This window comes from Notolabrus celidotus, chromosome 12 (genome assembly GCF_009762535.1).
Source record: "Notolabrus celidotus isolate fNotCel1 chromosome 12, fNotCel1.pri, whole genome shotgun sequence".
NCBI lineage: Eukaryota > Metazoa > Chordata > Actinopteri > Labriformes > Labridae > Notolabrus > Notolabrus celidotus.
Genome location: NC_048283.1, coordinates 7,681,750 through 7,701,075, shown reverse-complemented (window position 1 = coordinate 7,701,075; position 19,326 = coordinate 7,681,750). Strand labels below are relative to the sequence as shown.

At 41.7% G+C, this 19,326-nt stretch overlaps 1 protein-coding gene across 3 annotated transcripts in view; it reads right to left on the bottom strand.

Moving 5' to 3' along the window:
* Window positions 1-19,326, bottom strand: part of gramd1a (GRAM domain containing 1A) — a 47,883-nt gene that overhangs the window by 24,170 nt on the left and 4,387 nt on the right. For 2 of the 3 annotated variants that reach the window (XM_034697456.1, XM_034697457.1), the window contains exons 3-4: window positions 16,884-17,979; window positions 1,962-2,193 (exon numbers count right to left, since the gene is read on the bottom strand). In XM_034697456.1, the coding sequence (XP_034553347.1) occupies window positions 1,962-2,193; window positions 16,884-17,353 (702 nt within the window). In that variant the 5' untranslated portion in view covers window positions 17,354-17,979. The remainder of the gene's footprint in view (window positions 1-1,961; window positions 2,194-16,883; window positions 17,980-19,326) is intronic. The other variant, XM_034697458.1, reaches the window with a different exon arrangement.

The window sequence follows — 19,326 nt, the reverse complement described above, 5'->3', positions numbered from 1 at the left end:
TGACAGCATCAACTGATTTTCCCACAGGTAGTGGAAATGTTTCAGTGTACGTGATATAGGTAATAAGTAACTCACTTCCATATTTGCATGCATGTGGGCAGGTTCCTTCTATAAACCTGTTTTTGTGTAACCTTGAGGTTGTGCAGGTTTCAGTTGTGTCAAAACCATCAGCACTTCTCCATTTTAAAAAGGCAGGCGGCACCGATCAGCTGAGCTGAATATTCAACATGAAAACAAGCTGTTCCTCTCACAACAATAAGCCTGAAATTATAAGATGTGAAAGCTGAAAGTGCACCCTCAGGGACACAGAAACAGGGACACTGCCTGGGTGAACAAACATGCTTACACATCACAGTCTGTTGACAGAAACAGTCAACGTTGTAACAGCTCAGAGGGAGATGACGGATGGGAAAAAAACTTGAATTCAGTAAAAATCTGGTATGGATGAATGCTTACTAAGAATGAAGCTTATTATCACTCTATTCAAGCTGTTTTAACTTTATATTTGTTCCTAAAATCCCCCTCAAAACACTGTTTAAAGTTCTGATTGTTTGTACGATGGTGCCACTCATGTCAGCTTTTGGTATGTACACTCAACCACCTCCGGTTTTTAGATTACCTCTCAGCTCTCAGACCACGTTCATCATGAGAACACTCCTGTTTTTCTTGACTTTACTGGTTGAGCTTTGTTTTGAGTCAATGTTGTGTAAGTACACTGAGAGAATTAGTGAAAACAACAAACAAGTTTCCTTGTAAGTGTACAGATACATGGCCAATGAAGCTGATTCTGATTACAAAGAGGTTTAGGCGATGATTAGGACACACCAGTTGAATACACAGTTTTGGTATCATAACATGTTTGATTTAGTCGTTGCAGGATGGGCTCACTTCAAAGTAGGGATGCACTGAAATGAAAATTCTTGGCTGAAACCGAAAACTGAAAATGAGGAAACCAAGGCCGAAAACTAAAACACTAAAATAAATTATTATGCCAATTATTAGTAGGGAGACCGAGGACAGTTGTAACATTTCACTCCTTGGATTTCAGATTAAGCCATGCATTTTCAGTATTTGTTGCACAGGCATTTTCTAGACACTTGAAGATAGTTTGTATAGCAGTTTGAACACACTGGGTTAAAAGAGCTCAAAGTTAGAGACAGAAATGTCAAAAATGTTACAACTGTCCCCGGTCTCCCCTACCATTGCATTTATGGCTATGACTGTGTACTAACCTCACTAAAATCAAGGATCTCATTGAACATATCAGACAACGAGGCTGCATGCCCCTCATCTGGTTCAGAGAGACGAGTCCTTTTTTCTGCGCTGTGCGCTTCTCCGCTCCAAACGGGTTCTCCGCATCCATCGCGGCCTGGATCATTTCTCGTGCGCGCTGCTTTATTCCTACATCCAAGTCATGATCTTTATAACGCGGATCAAAGACAGTCGCAATGAAGTGCATAGGATCCGAATTGATCTCAGTGAAACGTGTACTGACAGACTCTAAGAGTGGACTTTTCATTGTTTTCATTCCGTGGTCCGACTCAACCTCTTTGCTTAGAAGACGCTTTAGTGCTGCAATTAAAGGAAGAACAGATGCAGACATGTCGGCCCTTATCCAGACAAGCGCGTACTGGCTGCGGTTTTTGCTTGCGTCATCACAAAATTCTGTTTCGGCCGTGTTGTTTCGGTGATAAAAGTCTTTCGGCCGAAAGCCGACAAAATGCACTTTTGGGCCTTTTTCGGTGGCCAAATTTTCAGTGCATCCCTACTTAAAAGCAAACAGAAGATTACAGAGCAGTCATACTGTATATTCAACTGTAACACTTGTAGTGAGTTGATACCTTCAGCCGCCCCCCTCCATGTATGAGTCTCTACTAAACTCTCTGCAGCAGTTATTTTAAGTTTTAAGCTCGGCATTCATCCTCAACATATCACTTTGATCAGGGGATAATCTTTCTTACCTTGGCATTGCGGCTGAAGTGGCGAGAAGCGAGCGGGTAGGCAGATGTGAGGGAGGAAGCAGATGGTATGGAGGGCAAGGGGCTATCGGATCCTCCTCCTCCTCCACCACCACCACCACCACTGCTCTTCTCTCCTCCTCCCTCGCTCTCACTGGCCCTGCCACCCCCAAGGACCCTGCGCCGCAGGGAGGGGGAGCTGCCGGGGGTGCTGCGTGGAGAGTTGCTGGCCGTACTGGAGATGAAAAAAAAATGGAGAAAACAGGAGAGATTTAGCTCAGGGGAGAACAGAGGAAGTCTTTTTATATTTTATCTGAATTTTGCTCAGTTATGCCTTTAATGTCATGCTGTGAAGGAAGGCTGCAGGCGTTTCCTATCTGATGATAACATGCCATCTCAGACTGCCTACTGAAGACCAAAGAGAGGCCATGTGAGGCCAGCATTATCAGCTGAACTTACTTCAACTTATACAGCAGCCAGACAGTATGGGTATTTTAAGCTGTTCGGTAATGGGTCTTAAAGGTAGAGAGTGCATTCTAATCCAATACACTTTGTTAAATTCAGGGAATATCTCCTCATGGTCTGATACAGAACCTGCAGGGAGCCTAAAGACATCGAGCTCGCTCTCTGGTTTTCAAAGATATGCGGTTGTTGTGATATAAGCTTCAGCAGTAGGTCACTTCTGAGTATTGCTGTCTGGTGCTCCTGTGCCAGATCTGGGCAGCATCATATCTGCATATCAGCTCTGTGGCAGCAACAGCAACAACAGTTTACTACCCCATAACCTTGCTTACTATAGTAAGATTACTTGCTGTGTAGGTGTAGGATTAATTGTTTATGGAGGATTTTAAAGCCTCAGTCTTATCAACAGTCAGTCTTCAGATTTTTCAATCCAAAAGTATAACTTTACAACATGGTGCCTTTTTAATAAATTGCTACTTTAGCTGAACAGAGGTGAGCTTTTTCTTTCACTAAAGGCTCTTTTTGTGCATTTAAACCAAGCAGCAACCTCCGGTCTCAAAATGTGAAGTGGGATAAACTGCAATTCATCGAGCGTCCACTTGAGGCTGGCTGCAGAAACACAGGAAACCACATAGACACCAATTCAAAAAGACGACCTTTGCAGCATTAATAAACATGTTTACAGCCTGGTTAAAAAAATGGTTTGGCTCTACGTAGCTAATTTCTCGATCGGTACACACTGTACAGGGGGTGAATTTTTTTCTAACGCAACAGTTCAGATGATATTAAGATTACGAGTTTTTGCCCAAATAAGGACATAACTTAATTGACAGGCGGGAACACATAGCTGTTGGCTAGGAGGCTCAAACCCTGCCTCTTTACCTCACATTAAGGCTGTTTTCAAAACGGCCTGCTACATACTACCTACTAATGTAGTAGTCAGTAGATACTGCCAACTACATACTGTGTTTGAATTTAGTATGTAGTCTGACTGTTCTATTTGATCTGTGTTGCAGGGTCAGGGTGCAGGGTACGCTGGGTCAGACGTCACTGAATTATTAGTTTATATGGAATGTGATAATTTTCACTTTTCAAAACTGAGTTCTCCCCGTCAAAAAAAGGAGAGAACAGAAAAAGCTGAAAGTTAGCGCTGTGCATTGTGGGAAACAGTACGCAATGCATACTGTGAAATTTTCCCGCATCAAATCAGTACGAACTGCTAGTATAGTAGGCTGTTTCGAAGACAGCCAACATTTGGTTGAGTTCAGCATTTCCAATATGGCTCCCACCGACGATTGGCTTCAAAACAGCACTCAGGAACAGATGGGTGACGTCCCGGATACTACATCCATTATTGAAACTGTCTATGATTTAAACTTATTTGAAAAGCAACGCTGCACACACAAAGAAGATAAAGGCTGCAGTTTTCATGACCCTGAATAACAGTTTTATTAGGGATGAAATGATAAGCTCATTGACAGGAATGTAATCACTTCCAACATTTCAGCTAACTCTTCTCAAATATAAGCTTTACAGAAGCTATTTCCAACATAGTCATGCCTGTACTGTCCTCATTGTCATCACCCTATTGTTGCCAAAACATTTACATCTAATGTTCAGCCCACTGATCCATCAACATGTCTGTATTTCATACCACAACACACTTCATGTTCAGTCGAAACTTACTGCATCCACCATCATTTAACCAAGAAAGTTGCCTCCGTCTTTAAAAAAAAAGACAAGCAGCTTTAAATCTTCATCCACTCCTCCATTATCCTGAGCAGACACAAAGAATCAGACGTGGTGCCAAAGTGCTGCTTCAACTTAGCGTGATGAAGGCTCGGCTCGCCCCCCTCACAGTGTGTTGCAGCAGCTCCCTGTGAGCTATAGCTGCTAATTTCATTAGCGAAAGCAGACTTCATCGGCACGATACAAAGTACCTTCAACACACGCTGAACCACTTCTTTCCTCAAACTGTCCCAGTGGCAATGCTTTGCAGCTTTTTCTATCAACATAAGCTGCCATGTCACCGTGATGATTTCACACCACTTCCACTCCTCATTTGTTGAATCTCGTGACAATTTTCCAAAATGGTATAGCTCTCATTCTTTTAAAGTGCCATTTAGTTTTTCTATCTATACCACTGGAGTCTAGGCTGTCCTGAGAGGTTAAGGTACAGGTGCAATGTGGGAAAAAGCAGCATTAAAAGAAAAACTGTACAGCAGCAGAGGCAGAAAAATCTTTTTACAAGTTAATCAAAAACATTTTGTTCGATACACACCCCAACCACTGTCACATAGTCAGGTTTCTCTTTTTCGTCAAAATAATCGTCGTAGGATATTTTCTCAAACTGTTACTTTCTAATATAAATATGATTGAGTGTGTTTCTTTCAGGTTTTGCGTGTTGATTTATGCATCAAAATTTTTCTTCATCCTCTGCTTTCAATTGTTTTTATTTCCTTTCCCTTATTTCAGCCTCTGTCTGAAATGCTCTATGCTGTCTCTTTAAAGCCCTTTCCGGCACTCCACAACCCTCCTCCACTGTTGCCATGCTACAAAGTTGTCGTCTACAATTTCGCCAGATTTTCTCTGTTAAAAAAAACAGATCATGAAATATGGCCATATGTTTTGTACCCCAAATCAGAAGGGACATAAAGGGAAGGATAAATCCACAGAAACAAAAGAACAAGTAAGTGCTACATTGATTAGATATATCAATCGTAGGGATGGGAATTTACAGTAATCCTTGTATTTGATTACTCAAATTACCTAATGAACGACTACTCGAGTACTCGCAATTATTATTTTTTTCCTCTGGTTTCGTCACAACAACGTGTGCTAACAGGGCTAGCAAAAGACGTGATGCAACACTGCCGGTTATCTGTCTCCGCTGTTTTCTCCGTGTGCTTTAAGCGTATGTGGTTAACCATCAAACTAGTATTTCTATGGTATGCAAGTTTAACGTCACATATCTTGCACTGCACATTAACTTCATCGTTTTATTCAAAGTACTTCCAGAGATCACTTTTTTTAACGGACATGTCGCAGGTGTCGCAGACGGTTCTGTATTTGTTGTGCTAATGCTTGCTGTGGAATAAGATGTTCCTAGAGAGTTGCCGTAGCTGCCGTAACACAGTTGTTTTTGCTGAAATCTGGCTCTGTGTGTAATAGAGCTGAAGCCGTGGCCGGTGAAGTCATATGTTTATATCCAGTTAATTATTTTCCTACCTAGTATATTCAGTTAGGCGAAAACAAAAAGCACACAGGGAACGCTGTATGAGTTCAAGTTATGTTGCCAGGTGCGTGAGTAACAAAATGCTACTCGAATAATGGGGTCAATGGTGAGTACCTGAGTACTCGTATATTCGTACCCATCCCTGATTGTTATATGAAACTGTTAATTACAAGTGTTCAACACAACTGTCAAATTATGTTCTAATAAACAAAATGTATTAAAAAAGGTTGAGTTCTGGTTAAAAGCAAACAAAAGCTGTAGCTGTTTATAAGTTGTTGCATTAGAAACAACTATCTTATACTATTTTTATATTTAAAAATTGGTATGTGTATTTTATGATGTTCTAATATCAGTACTTTTATGTGGTTTATTATTACTGCTTGTTGAGCAAATGCAAAAGCTATAAACTAGCAGTTTCATGATCTGAATTTATGTTAAATTAAATCATTCCTATCAAATAACATGAATTCAACACAATATGAATGTTTTCTTATATCAGAACAGTATAATAAAAAGCTGTATTCAGCTATCTCTAGGCAAGGGCGTCGTAGTGGGGGGAAAGGTGGGACTGACTACCTAGGGCCCAAGTGGGGAGGGTGGCCCTTAATGAGCCTGAAATCAAATGTGTTTTCTACTACGCTTTTATTTTGTTTTCTTACAACTGCAATACGATAACTAAAATTGTCTGAATAAATAAACAAACATTCAAAATTCCATTCTGGAAGAAAGGGGAGTCTCGGCTCCGTGAGATGCGTGTCTCATGCCGAAAGTTGGGAATTGTCATATTTTCATAGCATCAAGTGTGGCTGAAACTGATTGAAAGTAAACTGTATGTTTTTAGAGTTTAATTTGACTTCATGAGGTTAGATTATACCAAATAATGCCCCCTTGTTGTTGTTGTTCAACAAGTCACTTGGCTTCAAATAATCTTGTTTAAAGAGGTGGACAATCTGATGGTCAATATTGTGCAATTACATTTGGAGAATTTTTTTTAAATATATATATATATATATTGATATGCAGCTTAGATTTGAGTCAGTTAACCAGGATGGTTTTAAGCATATAGCCTATTTTTGTTTAATGCAAATAAACCAGTTTTATAGCAGCAGTGTTATATTTTGTAGGGTTGGCTGTGGTGAATGGGCCCCACTGAGGTATCTTTTCAGGGGGCCCAGAATTCCTGGTGACGCCCCTGTCTCTAGGTAAAGGGACATGTGTGGAGTCAGTGTTGTAAACAGGCTCGTTGTCAGATAGGAATACTGAGTGATGGAAATCTGTGTCAGCATGCGTTCACAAACCGAGGCTAAATCCGTCAGCAGCACAGATCTAAAAAGCTTTTTGAAGCTGCTGAACACAACCCAGCATCTATCTCCCCGGTGTAGTTTTAACATCAACCAGAATAGAGCCAGCCTCTCTCCCGCTGCACGGGGAAACGAAGCGAGCCGAGCGGCTAACCAAAACAATTCATCCGGCAGTCTCGTTCCCGTCAATGATCAGCGCAGACAGAGGTTATATCAAACAGGAGATGTCAGGAGGAGTTATACATCCAGTTTAAGCCATAATACAGCAGATTTGGGAGAGGATGGATGCAGCTGTGGTCAGTGAAACAGGCTGTAGAGAGGGATAGCGGGGAGAAGGAGGAGGAGGAGGAGGAGAGAGGGGGCTCAGACAGACAGTGCGACCGAGAGAGCCCAGACAGCATGAATACAAATACACAGCTAGCTAACATCAGACTGTGGGCTGCACACCTGCACCTTTACATTCACTCAGCACATCACACTCGTGTTATCAGCTGCATTTACAAGCTGTGACTCATGTGACCACACCAAAAAACTCCATGCACGGTGCATCACAGTAAATCACACTGGAGGAGACTCTCATCGTGTCACTTACTCGAACATGTCATGAGGCGTTTGTGGTCCAGCTGATATCCAGAAATGTACAAATGCGTTCCCTGTTGTGTCAATATGGCACCGGTGTGTGTGTGTGTGTGTGTGTGTGTGTGTGTGTGTGTGTGTGTGTGTGTGTGTGTGTGTGTGTGTGTGTGTGTGTGTGTGTGTCTGTCTGTCTGTGTGAAGCTAACGCAAGTAAGGAGCGACAAGGGGGGTGTATATGTCCGCTGTTTTCTTCGCTCAGCCTCGGGGTATCGATGCGTCCATCGTCCACCGTCCCGCGGTCGGATGTTTAGTTTCCCATCGTGGCTCGCGCCCCTGCACCTCACAGCCAGGTACCGGACGGACCGCTGTTCCCTGTGCCGCTCGCAGGACCCGTTAACGGGCTGCAGTCTCTGCGTCCATCCGTAATCCCCTTTGCAACTAGGGAGAGGGTGGAGGGAGGAGGGAGGAGGGAGGTGGAGGAGGGGGGAGAGGAGGAGGAGGCGGCTCCATGTGTTGAGGGAGGCCTTATTTTTGTGTCTTTTACAGTGAGGTGGTGCTGATTTAGGAAGCAATGATAACACAGATAAGGAAGAGTCTAAAAACCAGGGGCGTTAAACTCATTTCAGTTCAGGGGGCCACATACTCCCCACGTTGGTCCTCAAGTGGGCCGGACCAGTGAAATCCTAACATAATAACCTATAAAGAATGAAAACTCCAAATGTTTCCTTTTGTTTTAGTGCAGAAAAGTACAAAGTAAATTCTGTAAATGTCCACATTTAATGAAATATATTTTGACACATTTTCTCAATATTTTTTTGTTGTATTTTTTTTGTTGAGTAGGGCTGAACGATTTTGGAAAATAATCCAATTGCGATTATTTTCCTCAATATTGCGATTGCGATTTAATATGCAATTATTTTTTCAAGGTCTGCTTCTCATGTATTTTTCAACAAACAAAAGCAATAAATCAGTCTGTATTAGGGATGCACCGATCCTACTTTTGAGGTCCCGATACCGATATAGATACCTGGGCTTTGGTATCTGCCGATAACGATACTAGCCGAGCCGAGCCGATCCGATCCTGGTATTGCTTTAACAATCTCTATTCCTTAATGTGAGGATAGAATAGATAGAAAAACTTCAGGCTTTTCTGACTTGATGGTGAAATGTACCTGGGTTCCAAGTGCTAAACCAGAGGCTGGAATCCCTTAATTTCAAGGATCCGGAACAATTAAATCCAATAACCTGTCCATTTTTTCACACTTTGAATCCATTAATAGAAGGTTTCTTGCTTCTTTGCAGTAGGCTAAAGCTCACGTAAAATTCTTCCTTTGGGCTTCCATTATATTTTTCAGCGCGACGGCCATCCGTTGAAACATTACCACTGCACATGTTGCAAGTTTCCGGCGGAGTTGTTAGCAAAAGAAGCATACACCTAAACCGCAGAGCTTCTGTAGTTATCCTCCACCATGCTCCACCGGGCAAAAATGAACAGGCAGACTGGCGCTGATGACGTAGGAGACGCACATGGCTGTTGTAAACACCGAAAAGCATAGAACTGAGATGAGTAGATCTGCCATATGGATCGGCACTTTATATCTGCCCTTTGTCACCGATATCCAATCTAGCTTTTGGAGTCCGATCTAGCCGATATCCGATACCAGGATCGAATCGGTGCATCCCTAGTCTGTATTATAATAAACAATATCAGATGTATTATACACAAACTGCTCTTTCTCATAGACTAGGCTTATGTTAAGATAAAGGCAAATGAAGCATGAATTAATATGAAAGACGGTTTATTTATCTACTTCAATTACTGTTGACTACTTTGACTTGCAGTCTTGTAAGTGTTCACCACAACTACTTAACAAAATTCTGCCAAACAAGTGTTTTAGGTTTAAAGCATGTTTGGATGTGAATCAGCTGACTAGACAGCAGAGACACTCAGCTGGCGGCTGCGGCTGAGTGACATGTCTCTTTTTTTCCTCCGCTGCCGGACTGATTATGACCAGGTTGCGCTCCCGGCTGAAGACCTGACCACGTAAATATGCTCATTTTTCTCAATAAGAACCAGTAGACAGAAAACTGGACACTGTGAGTCTGAAATATGATTCTGTTCAGTTGTCCTGTTGCAGTAAATCCACGTTGTCTGGGTCTTCACTGATTCTGCGTCCGCAGAGATTATCTATCAGCCTGCTCCACATGTTGATATTCAGCGGGTTGATTATTTTGTACGCCTCAATATGATCGGTTCTTCTCCTGAGGCCATTTTTAACAAAACAACAAATCAAAACTTAGCGTGGCTGAAGTTGTTTTCTTCATCCCCCTCTCGCACGTGTCTTGTTCTTCTGAGATTTTGGCCGTCGGCAAACCAGCAGAAAGTTGCATTACAGCCACCTACTGCATGCCTGTCACGTAAGGTTGCGTCCGTGTACATGAAACCATTTATTTATTTATTTATTTTTTAATCGCAGCCTTTGTGATTTGAAAATTGCATTCTATTACATTGCGATGTCGGTTTGAATTCAATTAATCATTCAGCCCTGATGATGAGTCTCATAGTGGGGCTGAATATGATATTCTTTAAGCACTGAAACCTGCTGCGAACACACCAAATACACAGGTTTCCCCATTTACCTGACACAGAGTGAAATGAAAAACAGATAGATTATAATAATGAAGAAGGTAGGGATGTCGACAATTAATTGAGTATCGATTAATTGCTAATTGGATCATGAAGTGCTCTAAAATATCTTTATGAATTTCAACCGGATTATGAATGTAGAAGAAGAAGAAGTATTCTTTTTCCTCACTTTAAAGAAAAAAAGTCCCAGAGCGCCGTTTAGGTTCGCTCTGTCTGCACTATGATTTCATGCAACCCCCAGAGGATCGTTTTGAAATAGTAGTTACTTTTATTGAAAAATTGCAGTTAAAGTCTTCTCTGTAATCTTTTCACTTTGCAGAGTCATCCCGTGGGCCGGTTTTCGAAATGTTTGAGACCCCTGGTCTAAACCGAGAGGGAGCAGTACCTTCCAGACACTGGGGCCCAAGAACATTTTGCTAACACAATCATGCTAGTGACAAATGTATTTTTCACAGCTTATACACTGTTTTTTAAAGTTTTATATACATCCTTAGTCAACTGACTGAACAGATTCATCAAAACAGCTTCAGAAAGGTCATCTGAGGGGATGAGTGGCGTTTCCACTGAGGCAACACACCAAGCACTGTTTCAAATGATGAATAATCAATAGATAAACAATCAGTGTGTTAAGGATGTTTGAAATGTTATGTCATTCTTGAGCAAGAGTATAGAAAATTCAATGTTTTAGATTATGAAATGTGATGTTTTGCGCAAGTGTTTTGAAGAACTAGATCCTTTCAATCCATTCAATAATAACATGACTGGTCCAAAATAAGAATAATACTTCACATTTGATCTTATTATATGAATTTATTCCTGCATATTATGTTCTGTTTACATTTCTTCTTTTATATATTGTTTTTTAACATCTATCCTTTTCTCTTCATCATATATTTGTTGTTGCATTGTTTGATTAACTTCACACTAAAGCCCCATAGTATAGCACGCTACACATAAAAAAGGGAGACCCAGGCATTGCTTATGGTGTATCCACCTGGCCCAAGTCCAAAGTCTATGCAATCCCTTAACGCTCAATCTCTCTGCCCATCCCTCTGGATTAGAGTCCACATCATAATCCATGCTGGGCTGAGCCAGGCCCGCATCTCCACCATTCTGTCTCCCTCTGTGTAATCTGCTTTTCTAAGGTTCACCAATGGCCCATAATAGTGTCAGAGATTCATTGACCGGGTGGTTAGGCATCGAGAAAGCTGCAAAGAAAAATGACTGGGTGCAGCTAAGAAAAGAAGCTATGAGAAATATACAGGAAGTGAGTAGACAAGATGTAAATGTGCTGCTCTGATGTCTTTTCCTTCCTGCCTACAAATCACCTCAGAGCAAGATATGAATAGGATCGATGTCTAAGAGCAGACTGGGTGATAGAGACACATCCTTTAAGTCTAAACTATACAAAATAAAATGGAGAAAGTTCCCCAAAACCTTGGTCCAAACACAACAGTTCTAAGACAAAGACCAGGAACAGCTGGACTGTCAAAGTGGATTAATAATCAGAGTGTAAACAGAGCAACTAAATACAGACTGAGTGAACTCTTAAAGTCTCAAAGCTGCACTTTGACACAGTGAGTCAGGCAGAAAAAGAGAGGTCAAAGTGACAGTCGGCAGGGAACTGTGTGTTGTTGATCTGACAGTGCGTAACAGCCTCCTTCAGTTGTATGTTACAATGAGTCTCTGAGAAGCTGTCATCTTAACGCTACATTAGCCGTATATTTATACTTAGTGTAGGTATCAACGTTTTACAGGGTATTATTAGAAATGAAAACACTTGCTCAGTACCAAGCGGCAACCTCCGGCCGCGAGAATTGAAGCCAATGCAGAAGTTTTAAAACCTGCAGTTTCTCAAGTTTCCGCTTGAGGCTGGCTCCTGAAGTACCAGAAACCACATACACACCAATTCAAAAAAGGCGATCTTTACAGCAGAAATAAACATGTTTACAGCCTGGTAAAAGAAACAAGTGTAGTCTGGATAGCTAATTACTTTATCGGCACACATTGTACAGGGGGTGAATTTTTTCATAATGCGTCAATTTCAGAGATATTAAGATTACAAGTTTTCCATTATGAGAGGCACAGCTGACATGATTGACAGGCGGGATTACTGTAGCTGTTGGCTAGGAGGCTCAAAGCCAGCCTCTTTACTTCACAATCGCTCAAGCAGCTATATGGTTCCTGCCGACGATAGGCCTCAAAACAGCGCTTCAGATGGGTGGCATCACGGATACTACGTCCATTATTTATACTCTCTATGGTAATTTCCAACAATTTGTACTTTCCCCTCATGGTGTTGCAAAATGTATCCTTCCAGCCGTTATCTATGCTGCTTTCCCATTCAGGATCGTGAGGGTGCTGAAGCTGATCCCGGCTGTCAGAGGTGGGGTACACCCTGGACACGTCTTCGGTCCAACACAGGGCTAACATGTAGCGACAAACAACGGTTTAGTCAAATTTAGGATTCCCGGAGGTCGAAAAAGTGGTTACAAAAATGTCGACAACTACGGAAGCCCTCCATTTTTTCCTAACGCGGCAATTTTAAAGATATTAAGATTACGAGTTCTCCATTATGAGAGGCACAGCTGACTTGATTGACAGGCGGGAACACTGTAGCTGTTAGTGAGGAGACTCAAAGCCCGTCTATTTACCTCACACTAGCTCGACAGAAGTTAGGTTGTCCTCAGCATATCCAATATGTCTCCCGCGGACGATTGGCTTCAAAACAGCGCTTCAGAAACAGATGGGTGACGTCACGGACACTACGTCCATTATCGTACACAGCCTTTCTGCTGACTGATTCAATGTGCAGTGATAACTCTAAATATTAAAAAGCTATAAAAATGCACATCATAGAAAACAAATTATAACATAGAGGATTTGTCCTCACAATGGACGTCAGACTGTCTGCCCTCCAGAATGACACTTAAAGTAGATGCAAACCTATCTGCCTATTTCTGAAGCTAAAGATATAATACTTTTTTTAAGACAATTTAACAGAGTTCGGGTCAAAAGACGTAGAACAAGGTCTCTTTGTAACGCAGAATGAGCTTTTCAGCTGTACTGTAGAAAATGCTAGCAGTGCAAAGCAAGTGAAGACAGCCTAATAAACTGTTTTCACCCTGACATTTAGACGCTGTGCCAAAAAGTACATTCAGCTAATGAGCATCTTAAGACTGTGAAAAATCCATCAGATGAAGTTCCGCCTGTATTGTCGAGTGTATTGCATGGGAAACTAGACGTATGAATTTAGTAGATCATTTTTGGAGTTCCCATGAAACGGCGAGCAGGGGGGAGATTTGATTCCAAAAATGTTGGTGCCCTTTAAAAAGAAAAACCCCCAGTGAGACTTTCTGTGGAAACTGATTGTTGTTTCCAGAAGAGAGTAATGCTTACTGCGAGACCTATAACACAAAGACAGAGGTGACCCATAACTGCTAGTTAGCGTGGAGATCCTGTGCACCATGGTGGAGGGAGATACATATTCAAGAAGCAATTTATTGGAAGATATGGTAAAAAGACCTCAACATTTCTGTCAGTGGCATTGTCCAATAAGCAGGTTTGTCATTTCTTGAAAAGGTCAAACAATATGAAAAAAAGCCAACAAATAAAAGCAATCAACCTCCTAAATTGGAAACCTATTATTTGTGATATCTCTCAGGCAGTGACCTCTGAAAGCTCATCCACAGGTAATTTGCTGCACAATCTAGTCCATCTGAGGAAGATTGATTTGGTTTAGGGATGCACCAAAACTTCGGCCACCAAAACATTTCAGCCGAAACTGGCCGAAAAGTGCATTTTCGTTTTTCAGCCAAAAAACTTTTATCACCGGAACAACACGGCCGAAACAGAATGTTGTGATGACGCAAGCAAAAACTGTGGCCAGTACGCGCTTGGCTGTATAAGGGCCAACATGTCTGCATCTGTTATTCCTTTAATTGCAGCACTAAAGCGTCTTCTAAGCAAAGAGGTTGAGATGGACCACGGAGTGAAAACAATGAAAGTACACTCTTAGAGTTTGTCAGCACACGTTTCACTGAGATCTATTCGGATCCTATGCACTTAATACCGATTGTACTTGATGAAAGATCATTACTTGGATGTGGGGATAAAGCAGCGCTCACGAGAACTGATCCAGGCCGCGATGGATGCAGAGAACCCGATGAGAGACGGAGAAGCGCACAGGAAGGAGAAGGAGAACAGAGCGCTGAAAAAAGGACTCGTCTCTCTGAACCAGATGAGAGACATGCACCCTCTCTGTCTGATACGTTCAATGAGATCCTTGATTTTAGTGAGGTTAGTACACAGTCATAGCCATAAATACAATGGTAGGGGAGACCAGGGACAGTTGTAACATTTTTGACATTTCTGTCTATAACTTTGAGCTCTTTTAACCCAGTGTGTTCAAACTGCTATACAAACGAGCTTCAACTAAACTGAGCATGTGCAGAGTGAATCAGGTGATTCCTAACTGTCCCCGGTCTCCCTACTAATAATTTGCATAATAATTTATTTCAGTGTTTCTGTTTTCGGCCTTGGTTTCCTCATTTTCGGTTTTCGGTTTCGGCCAAGAATTTTCATTTTGATGCATCCCTACTTTGGTTTGAAGCAGAATCAGGATCGCCTGCAGCACACAGACACCTCTCAGACATATTCATCTTAAACCAGTCTGATGAACAAAGACGTACCACAGCTTAATACAGTGAGAAGACTTTCCAGAGTTATAAAAGGATGGCCAAGACTCTTGTGCACAATGTCATGACATCATTCTCTACCATCGATCCAGCTCTGCCCAATATCAAAGGTATGGTCCAAGACTAGGAGCAGCCTTTATTGAATTACATGAAATAATAACTACACTGAAAAAGTTGAGGGTGAAGTTTTACAAGGCTGCTGTTTTTGAAATGACGAGAAGAATGGCAGCCTAACTCTGATTTCATCTGCAAGAAAACCACTGACAAAGAAGTAAAAGTAAACATCTGATGTAAGGCTACAAGCTTGGTGTCTCAGCTTGCCTTTGGGACAGGGATTACAGAACTTGTCCAATACAGGTGTGAAAAAATATCGATACAGCAATATCACGCGATACTTTGACCTCCGATATAAAATCGATATTTCAACTCTTAATATTGATTTTCTGTAACAGTAAAATTTCACATTTTAGGCGAGTTGGAACTAAAATACGACCTCAGTATTTCAAAAACTATAAAGTGGAAAAGTTATTTTCAATCAAATAGTTTTGACTTAATTTTTCCTTTCAATTTTAAGTAATATTGTGTGATTTACATATACACCATCTCTATTTTTTTCTTAGTCAACTGTGTAGAATATCAGAATACATCACAATACTGTGATATCATGATATATCGTGACCTAAGTATCGTATCATATCGTGAGGTTCTCATGCCAATACTCACCGCTATTGTCCAAGTTTTTAGACAAATGTAAATTGATTGTGTGAAGCTGTACAAATAAATGCATGGTTGTTTATTTTGAGGCTTATCTGAATAATATTTTGCACAACCCTAGATATGTGTTTGCTGGAGCCTCATATAAAAAACTGTAAGGATTTATTAACATATTTCAAACCTCTCATTCACTTGCTTTTAAGGCCGTTTTGAGCCGTTTCTCTTCAAAAGGTAAATATCAAACAATTATTACATTGGGTAGGATCTGCTGTGTAGCCAAACAATACAACTGGGTTAATAAAATGATGTGTAAATGAATGAGACAAGGGCACAGCTGTTCATATGGAGCACAGGCAGAATCACCCTCTGCCTGCCCTCTGAAGCCCACTGCAGTGCTGCCCAGACCTCCTCCTCTGATTGGACCTGCGTGACATCATCAGACTAAGACTCCGCTCCCATTGGCAGAGGATGATGTCATGCTTCAGGGGAAGGATAAATGGTGCATGAGCCCCGCCTCTAGCTCCTTGTGACTGACCCAGCTCCTGTTTTTCCTCGCTGTCACAGCATCGGTCTCGCTTTGTTTACAGTTTACATAACCTTGCTGCTTCACTTATTTAAGAGACAGCGTCTAATAAAATGTTTTAAAGTAATAATCAAGAGGAGGTCATGTCTAACATCCATGTTTTTCTTTTAGTTTGGAGTACAGGGTAGCAATGACATCTTGCTCCATCTTACAACTCCACTGACCTGCTTTTTTTACCCGACGTCATAGCGTACCATTAATCAACTTAATCAGGATTTTAACCATGTAATCTGTCCTTGCTATAGTTTTAGCCATTAGCTAATTATCTCCAGCCAGTTTAAAAATAGCTGACCTTGTGCACCACTTTAAGAAAAGGCAACAAAGCTTAAATCTGTCAGGTGTAAGGCCTTTTTACTCCCCAACCGGCATGCACAAATGAGACGCTGTACACTTCTGTCATTCACAGCAGGCAGGAATCTGCTCTCAGAAGGCCTGACTGTAAATGAACTGAGGTTTTTATGGAGCTACAACAAGCAGAGAATACCCATGAGACAGGCGAGTACAGCACTGCTGATGTGGACGCTCTGTTCTAAGCCAATGACCCCGACGTGCTGCTGTAAGATAAGTGAGCCAATTTGCAAAGAGAAATCTGTCGGCTGGATGAATCAAGGAAGTAAGTACAAGCGACACTCAGACACTTTTTTTTCATTATCTCTCTCCTCATGTTCATTTTCACCTGACCTTCTTTGGGATGAAGCCAGAACACTAACCTGCAGCTATCCCAGTCAGAGTCTTTGCTCAGCAGGCTCTTAAGGGACCAGCGGGAGCGCCGGCTGGGAGAAGGGCTACGAGACCAGGAGCGAGATGGTGGCAAGAGAAGGTCCTGAGAGGGGCTGTCCTGACCTTGCTCTACCCCCTCTGTCCGACCAGATGCAGAAGGGGAGGGCGAGGGGCTCCATCGTCGAGTAGAGCCCTTCTCTGTAGTCTCCTCTATAACAATTGTTTTGCCCCATTGTCGTCTAGGAGAGCAGCCTTGCTCTTCCTCGTTCCGGCTCTTCTTGGTTCGGGTCCTGCTGCGGTGGAATCGGCCATGACGGCTGGAGCGAGCCAGTCTAGGGCTTGGTGAGCGAGACCAGGACTCTGTGTCGGAGGATGGCGGCAGGACGGTCAGCGTTGGGACCGGGACAGGCTGCGACAGAGTAACACCTTCTGGTCCAACTGGAGAGGACATAGTCATCATCAGAGCTTAACTTTCTCTTTCAGTCAAGGCGTAGACACCAGAAAGGACATGTTGCATCTTTCAGAGTTGAGACAGACCAACATTTCCAGTCATGGGTTTGACAACTTTAAGAGAAAAGTATAAGCACATCGAGTCCTCCCTCCAGGCCACCCACTCCTAGAACTCAGAGTTGCTCAAAAATACCAAGCAACACTGATGATAAAGATGATTCAGTGATCTGCATATTTCCTCTTAACTTCAGTAAATGTCTTCACACTAAAGAATGAACATTTCACCATGCCTGATGAAACCACAGAACAGCTCATCGGATGAAAGTGGAGTGCATTTCCTTTTCAGCAATGAGTGACGAAGCAAAGAGAAGTCCGTCCAGTTATCATCACAGGCCTTCGTGTTCTTCAGGCGATCCATTCCCAGTTATTCATGAAGGCGGACAAAATGCTCTCTCATCTGTTTCCTGTGTTTTTGAGCTCATGTGTCTCACCACCCTCCTGAACTTTCCAGTGTCACACTCTTGTCTTCAGCTCTCCACCTTTGGGAAGACTTCAACTTGCTTTTTCATTATCAGGCTCGTCTTTTTGAGAGAAGAAGTCTCAGACTGAGACAGATCTGTGTCTGGAGGTAGCTACCTGAGGAGTGAAAACAGCAGAAACTTTTGCATTCAAATGGCTTGGCCTGCATCTAACTTCCACTTTTTCTAAAATGTGTTGCCTGGAAAATGAATCAGTAGACTTCCAAGTGAAATAAAATATTGATTAGGACTATTTCTGTCTGGTCTTTGACACTGTGCTGGGAATATGTGGTATCAGGTGATGACTTGATATCAAATGCATTTCTCTAAGGAGGTCGATCAATACAATATATTTATATTTTTGTTATTTTAGTACACATGAATAGCACAATTCAACTTTTTCTCCCTTCAATTTACTCAGAAATAGCCACATCTTAGTGACTGACACAAGTCACTGTGCATTTATCAGCGGACACAATCAGAGACATTTCATCCCTGTGTTTTGAGGCTACAGATCAGAGCAGGCTTTCAATCTAAATGCAGGGAACTTTGAACAAAGAGATCTCACACAGTTATTACCAGATATAACTAACACCACCAGAGAGGAGAACGCTCCAGAGGGTCATCACTACCGCCTCAAAAATCATCAGCTGCCCTCTCCCATCCCTGGATAAACTTTAAAGCGCACGGTGCCTCAAGAAAGCGAGAAACATCCTCAGGGACCAAACACACCCGGGAAATCACCTGTGTGAACTGCTCCTACTCCTTGTGTAGGAGATACAGGACATTTAAGACAAGGACAGGCTGAAAAACTGTTTTATCACAGAGCAATAAGTGCACTAAATGCCAAGTAATGTGACTGAAATGGGACTGTGCAATCTTCCTGTTCACTGAATGCCTGCCTGTTGAATGCTGGATGTGTCTTGTGTTTTTATGTATTTATGCTTGTCCACTGTTTTTATGGTTTTTATGATTTTTTTTCTTTTACTACTGTTCTTTTATGCATATTTTGCACTCAAAACCATACAGTACTGGTTTGAAACATAATATTTTAACAATAGAAATACAGCAGCTCCATGTTTTACATGTTGTGCATTGCATTTTAAATGGAAGTCCAAAAAATAACTTCTATGTCACTTTTTTGGTAGTTTTTTGTACTCACTCTAGGGGGCTGGTTTACTCTAGAAACATACATACTGTTTATGTATATGTTGAGGAGCTGCTGTATCATAATGAGTTGTCTTTCCCCAGAAATTAGGGTCATCATATTTTTATTTTATGATTCCAATCCATTTCTCTTTTGCTGTGGCTCAGCATTTAAATAACCTTTATCAGATTTGAAGGTTTAGTCACAGACTTTCACAAAAAGTGTTATACTTTTCTTTCACAAATGTGGGAATGAAATTGAATTAAAATGTACAAAACAGTGAAATTTATCTTGTGCCCCTAAACAGGGCCGGCCCGT